The following is a 15271-nucleotide window of genomic DNA, read 5'->3' as shown; positions in this document are numbered from 1 at the left end:
AATGTGTTGAAGATTAAACACACATCTCCCTCCATTTCACCTTCACTAAATTATGTAATCATCAACTGTTTATGTGTTCTTTTGAAAAGCAAAGTGCTTAAATCATGTGGAAGTCAATTCCTTGTGTAAATTGGTCTTTTATGTCAAGGATTTGTGTATCCTTTTCTTTTTCAATTGTTTATGAATAAAGTGGAGGTAGTATGATTTTTCTTTTGTTACATCCATCATTTAATTTCATTTCTAATGTTTTAAAAGTTTAACTTTTTTCATCAACAACAAACAACGAACATGGTGCACCACTAATTGACATATATCTATAATTTAAAAGGTAAGAATTTACACCAGTAGATGGAAAGAAGACTCATGATTTATAAATAAGGATAACTGTCTCTAACGTAATTGGCCCAATATATAGAGTCAAACAAATTAATTAGTTTGACTAAAACTAACTTTTTTTAGTACAATATGTGGGGGTGGGGATCGAACTAACAACTTTTAGGGTGAAGATATATGTCAATGGCTCGTTTTGACAACTACTCCAACTTGATTTGTATATCACCTTTTTCCCCGATATATTTACAATTAATTAAGGACTATTTATTTTAGTAATAATTAGAATATTTTTAGGACAACACATTTATTTGCATTATTTTTTCTTCAAAATGCATGGAAGCTTGTCATTTTGTCCCCAATGAAATCTGCATTAATCTTTCTTCTTGGATGGAAATGCATGGAAGGCTTATCTTTTTGTCCCAATGAAATCTTATCCTATCTTATCTACACTCAAAAATATTTATAAGTTTGAAATATATATATATAGTTTAAAAAAAAACATTGTTTAGTCGCAAATGAGTACAAATATCATTGAAACAAATGAGTATAAATATCATTGAATTTATCATAAAGAAAGATTCACCTTACCGATCTAATTAAGCTTAGTTCAACTGATTATCTGACTAATAGGTTATGAGTTCGAATCTTCAACGATATGTTGTATTTAAAAAAAATAAAAAAAAAAGAAAGATTCACACTCCATTTCTCATTTTAAGGGTATTTTAGTTTTTTATCGGTTTTTAGTAGGATAGAGGTGGAATATAGGATCGAACTTTTTTTTTTTTATTGTTTTGTGTTGATAAGTGTCATAGAACATTTATAATTAAAGCATGAGGGCCAAGTTATTTTTTTCTTTAATATATGGGTAAAATACTTTTCTTTTCTTTGTCTCTAAAACATTTGAGGTACGTATCTATTTGATCGGTAAGAGACATTTTTTTTATCCCAGGAATTTGGAAAATTGTTCTAAATAGTCGGTGAGACTAATGTTAAAGATGATGCAAGGGTTAGTTGCTTACTGCACACATTCAGCAAAATGTATTAATTTAACAATATTAATTGTTGTGGTGATTGGACTTAATTAGCTCTCTCTATATCCTCTTCCCTACTACTCTTTCTCCTCTCCTTCTCCCTCTCCACTAGCGAACCTCGCCGAAATGAGACTTATCCCTCACTGGATCAAAGATGTTCTGCATATATTCCATATTTGGACAAGGAGCATTGTTAGCTTTTTGTTTTGATGATAATCAATATACTTAGTACTAATTATTACTTCTAGTATTTTTAGTGTTGTAATCGTAGGAGTTAAAATTACGACGGAACCGGTTTTTGTATTTTCAACCAAAAAAAAAAAAGATGTCGTATTTTAAACGAATAAAATGGATTAGGGTTCGGTATCTTGCAGTCGAGTTGAAAATCTTTTATAAAAACAAAGGAGAAGTTATTTGTTGTCCAAAGCAAATCTTGATCCAGGGAGTAGATCTTAACAATATATTTAAAAAAAGTATTTCAATATATTTTCTTCTTTCGGTGGCTCCTTTTTAATCAAGTTTTAATTGTCTAAATCTCAACCACTCCATTATTTTAAACTTATTTTTCTTTGGATCAATGCAAACCACGTACAGATTGAATTGCAAGATACATGGATTATTTTTCAATAATCCATATTTGCGGTAATCAAATATTCTTCTCCCTCCCGAGTAATCATAAATAATTAATGTATGATTTCTATTCTCTATAAAAGATAAGAAATACCTTGTTTACGTATATTGAAAGAATTTAGGTAATTAAGTATTTGTACCTCTTCATAAAAAATTTGAATCTTTTTAAAATACTTACTTCAAACACTTGTACTGAAAACATTACTTTTGTTATATCGAAAATTTTAAAATTCAAGAAAAAAAATATATACATTTTGAAATAAAAAAATCAAAACAATTATGTTTACAATAACTGAAATAAATCGATTTCAAAAATTCGAAGTAGAAAGCGAAAAAAATCTGGGAAATGCAGGGAGAAAATGGGAATTAGAAGGAAGGAAGGAGAAAAAAAAAATGGACGTATCCCAGCTAAAAAGTTTTGGCGAATTTTTCTAAAGATAAATGGCGAGTATATTTTTGAGGCTATAATTAAGACAATAATTTAATAATTCCTTTTTTTATGTTTTTGGAAAAAATAATACATTAGTTTTAAAATAATATGTGTGAGCCCCCAATTATTAGGTGTTTTTAGGGCCAGACATTGGTCACAACTGGCGTATCACATATGCTAAGTTTTCTCCTCCCTACGATATCTTGTGTACAGATGTTATCAAAATAAAAAATTAAAAAAAATATATAGATATTTTCTAATTAAAAGTTACTACGATTTTGTATTTTGTTTTAAAAATTATTTTTCAAATTAAAAAATTAACTTCTAAAATTTTGATTAAGATTTTTAAGAACATTTTTTATTTAACACCGTTTATTTTAATTTTAGAATATGAATACTTTTTAAATTTTCATAAAAATAAAAGAATAAATACATGATAAATTATCATAATTAGAAGTAGGTTTGGAATTTTAAAATTATAATTTATAAATCAAATTTGTATTTTAACCTAAAATTTATAAAGTTTAAATCTTAGTTTGGTCGATGAGCTTTCATGTCTAATATTAAAAATTTTGCTATGCTATTTTGCTTCTAATATTCGTGTATTGTACTATTTATTTATTTGTGTTTACTCAATATCCATCTTCAACCAACATAGTTTGTATATGCATTTATATTAACAAATTAGTTCACATGCTTGAAACCACGTAATCAATTTGTTAAAAAAAATCAAAGTTGAAATTATTTTTAAAGTTTGAAAATAGACATTTTTTTTAAGTTGAAAACAAAAATAGAAATTAAACCCTTTTATAATACCGTGTGTCACGTGTGTGGACTCGGAGTTGCTAGTGTTTTCACGTTGGACTTGGATTGGTATACAGTTGGGCTTGGGCCGGAACATCGACTTAAGCATAATTGGGCCATACACAATGGGCCTTCCATCGGGTGCTAACCGGCAGAACTGGCGGAGAATTTGGAGGGTACCAAGGACTTCAGGCCGCGGCGGAGCACCGGAGCCGGCAGCGAACAGCCGTGTAATTTACCATCTTGCCACTCGCCGGAGGCAGACTCTCCCTCGGCCACCGCTATTTCGAGTAAGATTCTTTCTCATGCTATGAATTTCTTTTTCTTTCTCTGAGTGAACTTGCGTACCGATTTCTTGTTGAAAAACAATTTGGAGCAGACTCTTCGAAATGCTTGGAATGTTGTAATTCAAGTGAGCAAATCTCATGCAGGAATGAAGACGAGGATCGTTTTGAGGAAGCTTTATGATTACATTCGGTATGATCTGAAAGAAATTGCGTTTCCTTCGTCGTTGCCGGATCCTCCGCATGTAAAGAAGCGGAGAAAGCTTACATGGCATGAACGATTCTTGGTAGATGCTTATTCTTTGATGTTCTCGTTTTCTTTTGTTGGCTTGTTGCTATTGTTTTATTTCTTTTGGAATTATTTGAGTAAGGATTGATAAGTTGCAACCAGTGATTGAAAGGAAAAGTTACTTGTTAGGGGATTGACTTCCGTTTCTCTTCAAATCTTTTGCGTATAGTTCTCTCGAGTGCTGATTGAAATGTATGCGTAGTATTTAATTGGCCATTGAAGATTTGATTCTGCTAAGCCTTCTTTGCGTGTGTTTTTTCTGTTCTTATATTGGTTCATAAGTAAATGCTCATATTCGAATGTTGATCTTAGGTGTTGAAGGAGGCTTCCAGGTTATATGCTGCAAGCTGGGTCCGGGACATTGGTCCTGACCTGCGACCAAATGACTATAAGGTGGAAGAAAGTGAAAACAAAACTAATGCAGCAAAAAGTGCATCTAAAGAGAAAGAACCTTCAACACTGGAAGATCTTGGTAACCAACCTTTGTATCATAGTTTTATTTAGATGCTTTATATTGAAGTGAAATATTTTCTACTTCTTGTTATCGCATATTCATGATTAGTGGGAAACTTCTTATATACTACCCTTTGGACGGAGGTGCTAATTAATTTTTACTTGGAATTATCAGTGTAATAGTGGTTGGTGTATTTTGTTTACTGATTTCTGGGTCTCAGTCAACTAAATCTCAAATCTGTTGATGCATAAGATAAAATTGTTTCAAGTTTGAGTACTTGATATTGTAGCTCTTGTCAAGAATGCCTTGTCACTAATGGAAAAATCAGAAGATATGAACAAAATGGTCAAAATGGTCAAAAATATGTTCAGTGTTCTACCAGAAGTTATTAAATTGTCTAATATTTCATATGAAGTGTCTTTTTTCTTCCTCCAGAAATTGGATTTTTTTTTTAAATTTTCTTGAAAATAATTGTCTTTCTAAATTTATCTCTATATCCTTGTTTGACAAAATTTTAAGACTCATGGTTTTTCATGAGATATCAACAATCAATCATGAGGATACAAATAGCAGCCAAATAACATCAAACTATGATGCTGTGTAATAATACTCATTTCTTTGCCTAGATGCTTGTCTCAAATGATCCTTCCCTTACTCTTGTGCCTTACTTCTCTGTTGTGAAACTCACTTTCACTCTTTGATTAAAACTTTGCAAGAGATATAAGATATGATTTGTTTGGTAATTTAGAAATCCTACCACAGTACCCTATCAAAAGGGACAAAAAATGATAGAATGCTCTGTTATGGGATCTCATTCATTTTATCTACTAGGAGTTCTAGATTGCAGTTCACTTTCCTACGAGTTGATGCTAATCATTTATTGCATCAAAAAGTTATTTAAAACACAAAAGAGAGGTCAAACAAAAAAAAAGGAACAAAAAGGAGCCAGAGTAGTACAAATGGAAAATAGAATATAATAGGCAAACAGTAGCAGTTTCCCTTTATTTATGTAGAGAATAGAGATTTACAAAGTTCACAGACTTTCTAGAGGTCTGTTCTCTCCACAGTACACATAAGATGATGATTTCCTCTTCTATAACTACAAGCCTTATATACAATTTAATATTAGTAACTATCCATACATATCCATATATTCTAGCCTTGTAACTAAACCCATAACTACCCATTCATCTCCATATATCCCAGTAACTCCCTTGTAACTTTCCATACATATCCATATATATTAGTAACTCCCTTCTAACTTTGATAAGTAAAATGAATTTGAGGAGTGATTTGTCTATCAAAATAACAAAGAAGATTACAAGCAATATCCACATTGATCAGAAATCAAACAGAGGGTGTATCTCAGAAAAGAAAAAGAATGGAAGTCCAATGTGAGGTATAGAAGTATGCAACACCCAAAACCTACTTCTGTCTTCAAAGATCTTCAAATTCTTCTTGCAGCCAAATACTTCACATGTTATGCAAGAATCAATTATTCTAAAGAAATACTCCCTTTCCCACAAAAAGAGGATTCAGAATAACCACAACAATCTTTAGAGTCATAATCAGGTGCAGGGCTAAACTTAAAGTTCACAAGAATCTATTTTATGTTTGTGTCAAAAACAAATAATGCCCGAAAATATGATTCCAATCCTCTACTGAACACCATTGAGGGGAAAGGCAAAAAGAGACAAACCATTGCATAGTGTCAGTGTCAGTGGTGTCAATTCTCCCTAGAGCCACTAATCAAGCAAAAATCTTTAACCCTTACAGAATGTCAAGATTTCAAAGCTTGGTAAAGAAATTAGAGTTGGGTTAAAAAGAGTTTCTCAAAACAATTTTGAGCATAATTATTTTGCATAGCTATTTGAAAAATATTGGGTTCAGTATGAGAATATGGTTTAGTTGTATCAGTTTGAGCGCAAAGTGGGAAAGAAGTGTGTTATTATTGGCCTGTAATGGAGGTTGGAAGTTTGGAACTGTAAGCCGACGGTGGTTATCCCTGCGATCTATTCATCTAAGTTAGACACTCATTGTATGTGTGTCTTTTCTTTTAAAACTATCTTGTTCGTGGTCCCTGATGTGTAAAAGTTTGCTCTGTAAATAAAATTTGAAGTCTTATCATGGTAAACACCACTCTAATAGGATGTCTTTCATGTACCATACTAGAAATATTATTTCCTTTATTTAAGTTAATCATGAATTATAATTTTTCTTATTTTGTTATCTTTTCTTTATTGTCCAGTACATTGATTTTGGTGCATCTTATGTTGCAATTAGATTTTCTTTACGCCTTCTTTTACGTTCAATCTGTTTTACTATCCTTTTTTTTTTTTTTTGTATTTATTGAATTGGGTTATTCGTGATAAGAGTGCCATTTTTATTCTGTCAAAAAAATGAAAATCCAGCTGTGGCTGCAAGAGGAGGAATGGAGACGTTAAAGCCAGCTTTGCAGCGGGTGTATATGACTAGAGCTTCTGCATATAGAGACGCTCTAAAAAATTTTATAGATGGGTATCAAGAAGGTGTTCAGCAAGTCATGGAGAAAAAGGAAGCTTCTGATTCTCAAAAGGGAAGCGATAAAATCAAATAAATATTTCCCACTCATCAGATTTATGTTTTATGTTAAAAGTCAGAACTGTGACTAAACAAGTTTGGATTAGACTGTTAAATTTGCAGTTGTAAAAGTTGGTTGAGTTTAGATTTTTAGTTTCATTTCAGAGGTGCAGTTTGAAAAATACAGTTTTGAGCATCCTCGCAATATATATACAATCTTGAGAAAGGATAGCAAATTCTTCCTCTGTGTACTAGAGAACTAGTTGTATGACTCCTATGCTTACTTTCCTCTTCTAATGTTTGTTATCCTACAGTTCTTAGTGACTGTAGTATTTGCTAACAAGAACGCCTATGGAAATATTAGTATCGAGGAAGCTACTATTGATTGCTAAATAAACCATTCAGTAGTTCTTTTCTTGTTTCTTTCTATAAGGTCTTCCTTTGGGGCTCCAAGGCTTTTTATCTTTGTTTTTTCCGGAAATTGGATTTTCGATTCAAATTTACCCCCTGAGAAAATGCGTGAAATTAGCAAGATCCCAGCAAAATAACTTCTGCTTTCTGTTAGGTCCGGTTAACCAGTTGTCTCAAGTTGGATAATTTTTCCTCAACACTGCAGATCTGAATTGTGCATTGCTGCTAGCCCCTGCATTCACGTTAAGATCACTCTGGCTTTTCAATCATGTCATGAGGTATCTGCATGATGGATTGAATTTTCAGTGCAACCCTAACTCTATGATTTGACAAGAAAGAGTTGGTCGCTGATTTTGCTAATTGAGAAAGAAATGTAGTGGCAGAGTTAGGTCATAAGATGCTGTGGAAATGCTCGAGTACACTTTATTGTGGTGAGGGGGAAGGCTGAAAATGACTGGCATTACAGGGATTGAAGGGCCCATTTTTTCGGAATTGGGTTCTTGCTACTAGCATGAGCCCCCAATGTTCAAGCTACAGTTTGACTTTTACCAGAGAAGCCTGAATTGTTGAAAACTAATGAGGTACCAATTGCTCTATCCTTTTGAATCTCCTTTGGGCTACGATTTTAAAAGGAAATCAATAGTCAGGTTGCCTAAAAACATGTCTAGTTTCATGCCTGGCGTTACTTCTAATCTTTTTAAGCACATGGTTCTTGCTTCCAAGTCTTGTGATAATAGGTTACAAATCTTTTTTTTTTTTTCTTTCTTTTTGAGAGAATAGCCAGCTGATTTGCCTAAACGATTAAATTGACAGAGATTGACTTTGTTTATACATTAATAATTTTTCCCCATTCAGTTACTGGTGATAAGAGAATCAATTAAGGTAGCATAATCTTAGCACCCTTATTGTCTAGGCTGATCCCAATTTATAATCTAAAGAGGTTTGCCCATATATCAAATAAGTATGCAAGATTCTGACAAAGAATCAAGTGACTGCTTCCTCTTTTACCATTATCTTTATTGATAAATTAATGATTTTTTGTCGTTGTATGTTTCACAAAATCATATGCAGTCATTGAAATGTTAATTACCTTCTGGGAACTCAAATGTTGGCTATGTTAGTTTTGGTACTGTTGCTTGTCTCTGTCTTCCAGGGGATTCTTAAGTCACAAAAGAGTCTTTATTTTCTAATGGTGAAGTTTGGTTGGCAAGAGATCATATAAAGGCAATGATCTGATGGATGAAAAGATGAGTGGAATGGACCATGGACGAATTATCTTTTGCTGTTACTATATATGTACTGTACTTAATCATGCATAATTGAGTTATGCTTGCCAAACATATCCCTTTAGTAGGAGTCTTTTCACTCCTTTGATTAGCCATTTCTTCAATGCCAATTATAGGTTGCACACATATCTGGGGACCCTCCACTTTCAGAGACACTGATGAAGATTGGAAAATCATCAACCAGGGAGGTCAATGGCTATCTTCTCTCTTGTCTGATATTCTGTTTAATTCAGCCACTAGTTGATGATATGTTCTCATAATTCTGCAAGTTGTACTGAACATTTGCACCACATTTTAGATATCTGTAGATACAACACAATACCCATGTTAATCATCAAATGCATAATCTCATTAGTTGCTTTCCCCCAAAAAAGGAACTTAAGTTGACAAAAAAGAAGGGCTATGGATACATTTTGTCAAACCAATTCAAGGACTCCTCATCTTTTACTGTGCTGTATTTTCTTTTGTCCTATAGGCTACACTACAAACATAGCTAGAGACGAAATGCAACAAATAATATGTCAGCATATTGTACAATTAGCAGTTAGGAGTTGAGGACTTTGGCGTACTGTAATTCTGATTGGAACTGTGTTGATCGCAAAAGGACTTGTTGGTTTCTTTGAAGTTTTGTGCATAACGTGTTAAAAAGTAAGAAACATATTCTCTGTTTGAACGAATGATAATAGAACTGAAACGGACTCCACAGTGCCTGCAATACCAGTTACAGTAGAGAGAGATGGGAGGGAACTAGAGTTTTCCTCTTGCCTTTTTATGTCACTGGTACTTACTCGACCTGGAATTTGGCAGCAGGTTTCTTCCTTAAGTTAATGGCTCAGACACTGCAAACTTTCTCAAACGATATAGCCGTGCAGTAAATGGCCAGGACTCGGGAGGATTTGAAGGTTCACTTATGGTGAGTTTGGTCTAGCATTAAAAAGTGTAGTCTTTTCAAATAAACTACAGTATAGCTTCTCTTTTTCAATATTTTAGCTTATATGACCAAAAATAATTACAAATTTTGAAATGCAGCTAAAACCAGTTTTTAACATTTCAAATCATGTCAAACACACCTTTTATCTCAAATTAACTCCCAATTCGTCTCTCTTCTCTCTCTCAAACCAATGATATAGGTAGACTTGGCTACACATCAATAAGTATAAACTCTGTTATTCTGTTCATAGTTCATTAACAGTATGTTTGATACATATATGGATTTTAAATAGCTATGTACACCTATTTGTTCGTGGCCTTTTTTTGTTTCTTTGTTCCTATGTTTGAAATGTGTTTATCACAAAGTTGAGTTGCAGGGTGAGAAAATATATTATTCTTTTTCTTTTTGATGTCATCTCATCCCGAACTTATCTCAATTTCATCACAGAATTGAATGCAAGGGCAGACATGGCATGGCAACCACGGAAATTAGCATCCTCTTCAGAAGCAGATCAGATCAGATCAGATAAGATGAATTCACAGGAAAAGTTGAAAAGGACACGACAATTGAGAAGTAAATCTTTATATAAATGAGGTAAGAAAGAAAGGTTAGATTTTGCTAAAACTTATAAAAGAGAGGAGTAGGAGTAGAGGCAGGGTAGTACGACAGGGCTGTCACCGATCCATCCAATCCCACCCACTCAAATAAAAGCACAAGAACAGCCCCATACCCCCCTCCATTAGTTATACTTTGAGCCTCTCCCAAAAATCTTGAGCCAGAATCTCAACAGTAGTCAAATAGATTCCTCATTCCTGACCTTCAACGACCCTAGTTTCCGGTTTGCATGTATGACGTCAGCCCTAGTTAGCTTTCTTCTTGGACCCCACATTTTTTGCTCTCTCACACCCACCTCCTTATCTGTGATATCTCTCTTCACCCCCACCCCCCGATCTTGGAAAGTTGGCCAGAAAATCTGGGATTTTTTTTTTCTTTTCTTTTCTTTTTTTTTCTCTCTTTCATTTTCTCATTCTATGTTTCCTTGTTTTTTTCTTGATGGGGCGACTCTTCTCAAGTGAAGTGGTGGGGGGGATTTCGATATAAAAAGAGTGGGTTTTGCACAGGGACGTCACGTCCACACATCTCTATCCTTGATGATATTTAGTCTGCTTGACATCTTGTGAAAAAGTGAAATCCTGTTACAACCACATTTTAGAACCCCATAAAACAACCTGTTACTGCCATATAAATAAACAAATGCGTATATATATATAATCAAGTAGATTTTGTTAGATTAGTTGGTTTCATGTGGTTAAAACTTGTGGGACAGAGGAGGGGTTTTGCAGAAGAGTTTTTATCTGAATTTAGTAACAGTTGAGAAGATAGAGAAAAGAAATTAGAAAACTCCAAAAATGGGATATTAGGAAATAACTCTCAAAAAAGGTAACAAGAAACTGAAAAGGTCATGGCCCATTTTTTGCAGGTTTCTAAGAAGAGAAGGTTTTGAATTGTGGAAGTGATTTCTGAGACAGAGTGTGACCTCAAATTTTCAGAGGTTTGGTTTATTTGTGCAGAGTTTTTGGTCCGATATCATTTCCCTCTTGCTGTCCAAGTACGATGTCCCCCTTACAATCTGGAAAACCTACCATTTTCTCTTTCTTTCCATTTTCTTTTTTCTTTTTCCCTTTTTCCCTTGAGAGAAAAAAAATAATAATAACCCATCTAAATCAGTACCATTTTCTTTTCCTTGTCATATTTTCCCTGAATGAATATGAGCAGAAATTTTGTGGGATTTTGTAGACAAGTGTTCTAAGTAGCAAGCACACTTTGAATTGGGTGTCAGATTTAAGTGTAGAGACCAAAATGGAATGATTAAAAAAATTGTATGATTGAAGTGTAAAGATGTAATGTATAATGCAACAATACCAGTTTGATCATCCCCTTGCAATTGTTATTTAATATAAACGATTGAGCATATGGCAATGAATCATCATTAAAATGAGCAATATTTGCACCTACAATTCTAGATTCATTTAGAGATTTTGTTGGGAAAGGAGGAGACCATTTAATTTAATAAATGCAAGAAATCCATTTTAAATCACTATTTCTTTATCTTATTTTTCAACTTTATATATATATATATATATATATATATATATATATATTTTACCACTTTGACTCTAATCTGTCTGATTAGAGGAAGCAATCCAAAAAGGGGAATCAGAGATGCAATGGCTTTCTTTTTAATGAATAAATAAATGGTATGAAAAAAAAATAAACGATATTATTTGGTTGAGTTGGCATACCATGTGATGCGGAAGCGGAGGGGAATAATGTGGATAGCTGTGGTGGCGGGTCGGATCGTTTCGACCCGATAAATCGAACCCGCCACCACCACCCGAGGGCGGAGGTTCGGGTTCCGACACGTTGGTTTGGCACTCCAAATTCACTCCGAACAGCCGCAGGATCTTTGAGTTCCCCACGGACACTGTTCGACTCTGAACAGAGGACTCTGAAAACAATGCATATACGAACATACACATATATATCATCCTTTTATTTAGCTGTTCAATAAAAAACTCCATTGAAAAGAAAAAAGAAAAAACTTGAAATTTAAAACAAATTATGTAAAAAAAAAGTAATAATAATACTTCAAATCGGTGCAATAAGTTGAGGTTAGAGATTCAAATATATATCTAGATATCGAGTTAAGCTTACTGCTAATTATTCACCCTATTATTCGCTAGTTAATAGCCTCTTGAAATCTCTATTCAATTTTAAAATTTTAATCTCGAATATTACTTTCTAATACAACAATTTAACGCTTAGATAATTACGTTACATATATCACATTTTTAACGGTCAAAATTCAGTTTCCCACCCCTATATTTGTTTTTAGAGTGAAGCTGATTTTCGTTCTGGATAACTAATTTTTCTGAACAAAATTATTAGAAGATTTTTTACTAGAAAAAAAAGGGTACCTGGATGAGAAGATTGGTATGGCGGTGGAGAAGGATGATAGGGATGTCCAGAGCAAAACATTGAGGTCCATCCTCTACTACACGGCGGCGCCACCCCGGGGCTACGGCCACCGTCCGCCGCCGCCGCCGCAGCCGGGGAGCGGCGCTTCCAGCCAATGAAGAGCCTGTCGCCGTCGAGGCGGTGTCTCTCGAAAACCACGACGTCGCCGGCGTCGAGGCGCTTCTCTTTGACATAACGGCTCCATCCCTTGGTGAGAACGTAGCTCTGGCTACTGTTCCAATACGAGTACCGGAAGCGCCACAGCTTGCCGGACTCGTCCTCGAAGCTGAGGAGCAGGCCCTTGTCGGCGGCGGTGGCGGCGGCGCCGGAGAGTGGGAAGTACTTCTCGGCGTACTGCTTGGGGATGACGAGGCGGTTGAGCTTGCCGACGTCGCTGGGAGTCAAGGGCTTCTCGAACATGGGCTGGTGGTCGGCGGCGGACATGGCGGAGGGCTGGTGGCGGAGGGAAATCCAAGTGGGGTTGGGATTATTTTGCATAATGGGAAATATGAAGTACACACAACACAAGAAAGGCCAAGAGGGGTTCTTCAAAATTGAAACTTGAAAGTGATTTCGAGAGAAGTGGTTTATTATGGGCACATTTTAGAGAGAGAGAAGTGATTTGATTTGATTTGTGGGTTTTTTTTTTTCATTTTTTTGGTTGATGGGGAAACTGTGGGAACTATTTGATGTAGCTCAAAAGACATGACAGAGAGAGAGAGAGAGGGTTATGAAAAATATGGGAGAGAGGCAAATTGAGGTTTTCGCGTGATCGAATGCATCAATCATTAATTTCAGTGAAAATATATTTTTAATTTCTAAGATGCAACTTTTTCCCCTTTTTGCTATGTTTCTATTATTATTTAATCCAAACAAAACTTGTAACTTCTAATCTTACAAATGTATTGCCCAATTCATCGACTTTCTTTAGAAATTCTATTTTCGATCTTATTAAATAATTAATAAATTTAAAATTTTAAGTTGATAGATTCCAATAAATTAGTTATTTATTAAGAATTATTGAATTGACATGTCAATTTAATATATAATTAAGTATGATTATGTATATAGGTTTTTTAGAATGGAAAAACAAAATTCTGGATTTTGAGTAACGAGAGAAGTAATCTAAATTTCAAGTCCATATGGCTTAACTATAATCCAAATAATCCTAAAGACAAATTAAGATGTAGTACTATGGTGTGGGGCAGCGACAATAAGCACACCTATAAATTATTTATAAAAGAAAAACTAATATTAAAAAATAATTAATGGAAGTGCAATGAGATGAATGATGAATAAGTGGAATGGTCCTTTTAAGAGAGTTTTGGGATCCCAACTTATGAATAAGAGGAATTTGTAGTGTCGAACAAAAATCACAACATGTCACATGGATCTTTTTGGGCGTCTGACCTGGAGAGCTTAACATCTATCACTTAGACAACCGTACTAAAAGTCGTAACATTCCACACGTGTATTCAGAAGTAATCACGTGTATTCAGAAGTAATCCAAACAAAGGCTGGTATCGCTCCCCAGGATCCCAACTGTAATTCTTGCCACGAGAATACTCCATTTATATCCGTGTAAATACACCCTTACTCCACCTATCCAGATATGCAATTCTATCTGAAATTGACCTGACATTCAAACTTACAACTGACTTGAGCATCAGATCGTCTTTTCTTTACTTGTAGGTCTCCTTACTTGGCTCTCATCTCACTCAACTCGCTTGGCTCAACCTGCTCGAATCTCATCTTGCAGATTTTTTTTTTTTTTTTGCTGCAGAAACCTGCAGCATTTTCATCAGTCACGTGCCATGACACACCATTATTATTGCTCATCTCTTCTTTTACTTTCAAACCCCATTTTTCTCTTTCTTCATGCAAAAATCATTACTTTATAAAAGAAAAAAAAAACTAAATCCCAATCTCTTCTTCTCTTCCCCAGAGATGAGATAAGATTTTATAGTCCAATTACAACTCTCTCTCTCTCTCTACCTGTCTCTCCAGGTATCTCTCACTTAATTCTTCTATATCAATTATAATTATTTTATTTATAAAAGTTTGAATAATTGGTAAATAAAAATAGTAAAGGATAATGGTGTTAATTAGAGACAAAAGGCACCTCATTTTCCAGGTAGATTCAGTCACCCTTTTCCCCCTTATTTTTCTCGGGAAACAAACACTCCCCATTTTCCACCTTTTAAACTAATGGTCATGGTCATGGTGATGGAGAAACTCGTTTTTTTTCTCTCTCTCTCTCTCATGGTCTCATTTTATAGTTATGACTTCAATTGCTCTCTCTTAACAGCCTGCAAGTTTTGCTCTCAATCATGGCTTGATTCGACAACTCCCGGAATTCCATCCAAGAAAAACCAACAGAAAGTTTTCATTTTTTTCATGATTCGAAATGTTTTAATCATAAAAGCTTCAAAAATATTTTACGTTGGTTCATATTTTAATAGAAAAGTTAACATAGCAAAATTGGCTCCGTTTATTGGGTCGCAATTGTAATCAAAATTTTCATTAGGTTTGATTATGTTTATCAAAATAAATGAATGGGAATAAAACGTTGGACCACTCCAAATTTTGGAATCACTTCCCAAAAAATGCACAATCCCATTGCACAGCAAAATAGCTGTGCAATCCCATTCCAATTCTTTAATGTGTGGGACCAATAATTTTTGGTAATTTGACAACCAATGCTCTTTTCTCTCTCACGTAGACTCACGATTTTTTACTTTCTTTTAGGGTTATTTTTTCAAGTGCTCAATTACCGCTTTTCCTCTTCTCATTGTATTATAAAATTATTTA

General features: G+C 34.3%; 2 protein-coding genes across 5 annotated transcripts; one reads left to right on the top strand and one right to left on the bottom strand.

Moving 5' to 3' along the window:
• Positions 1-3383: 3383 nt before the first annotated feature.
• Positions 3384-7239, top strand: EMB2735 (embryo defective 2735). Of its 2 annotated transcripts, none has more exons than XM_022289053.2 (4): positions 3384-3518; positions 3660-3799; positions 4114-4273; positions 6667-7239. In XM_022289053.2, the coding sequence occupies exons 2-4, from the start codon at positions 3662-3664 to the stop codon at positions 6849-6851; spliced, it is 483 nt and encodes a 160-aa protein (XP_022144745.1). In that variant the 5' UTR covers positions 3384-3518; positions 3660-3661; the 3' UTR covers positions 6852-7239. The 2 variants fall into 2 exon arrangements, with proteins under 2 accessions (XP_022144745.1, XP_022144746.1); XM_022289054.2 differs by having other exon boundaries at positions 3386-3518; positions 3608-3799.
• Positions 7240-8390: 1151 nt separating this feature from the next.
• On the bottom strand, positions 8391-13211 carry ABS2 (AP2/B3-like transcriptional factor family protein). 3 transcript variants are annotated; one of them, XM_022289052.2, is made up of 3 exons: positions 12421-13209; positions 11746-11951; positions 8391-8813 (listed from the first exon to the last, which is right to left on the bottom strand). In XM_022289052.2, the coding sequence occupies exons 1-3, from the start codon at positions 12956-12958 to the stop codon at positions 8766-8768; spliced, it is 792 nt and encodes a 263-aa protein (XP_022144744.1). In that variant the 5' UTR covers positions 12959-13209; the 3' UTR covers positions 8391-8765. The 3 variants fall into 3 exon arrangements, with proteins under 3 accessions (XP_022144744.1, XP_087980311.1, XP_022144743.1); XM_088124185.1 differs by lacking the exon at positions 8391-8813 and adding an exon at positions 9942-10616 and having other exon boundaries at positions 12421-13211; XM_022289051.2 differs by lacking the exon at positions 8391-8813 and adding an exon at positions 9942-10635 and having other exon boundaries at positions 12421-13207.
• Between the last annotated feature and the right edge of the window lie 2060 nt (positions 13212-15271).

The sequence above is a fragment of the Momordica charantia genome (genome assembly GCF_013281855.1).
Source record: "Momordica charantia cultivar OHB3-1 chromosome 5 unlocalized genomic scaffold, Mcharantia_2.0 BLBB01000005.1, whole genome shotgun sequence".
Lineage (NCBI taxonomy): Eukaryota > Viridiplantae > Streptophyta > Magnoliopsida > Cucurbitales > Cucurbitaceae > Momordica > Momordica charantia.
Note: the sequence above shows the minus strand (reverse complement) of the source record. Positions and strands in the feature narration are given on the sequence as shown.

Excerpts from the sequence above, each read along its gene's own strand:
- EMB2735 (XM_022289053.2), top strand. The coding sequence starts at position 3,662 with ATGAAGACGAGGATCGTTTTGAGGAAGCTTTATGATTACATTCGGTAT. Across the intron at positions 3,800-4,113 it reads CATGGCATGAACGATTCTTG|GTGTTGAAGGAGGCTTCCAG; the intron begins GTAGATGCTTAT and ends TGTTGATCTTAG. Across the intron at positions 4,274-6,666 it reads TTCAACACTGGAAGATCTTG|CTGTGGCTGCAAGAGGAGGA; the intron begins GTAACCAACCTT and ends ATGAAAATCCAG.
- ABS2 (XM_022289051.2), bottom strand. The coding sequence starts at position 12,958 with ATGCAAAATAATCCCAACCCCACTTGGATTTCCCTCCGCCACCAGCCC. Across the intron at positions 11,952-12,420 it reads ATACCAATCTTCTCATCCAG|AGTCCTCTGTTCAGAGTCGA; the intron begins GTACCCTTTTTT and ends CATTGTTTTCAG. Across the intron at positions 10,636-11,745 it reads CTCCGCTTCCGCATCACATG|GATTTCACTTTTTCACAAGA; the intron begins GTATGCCAACTC and ends TGGTTGTAACAG.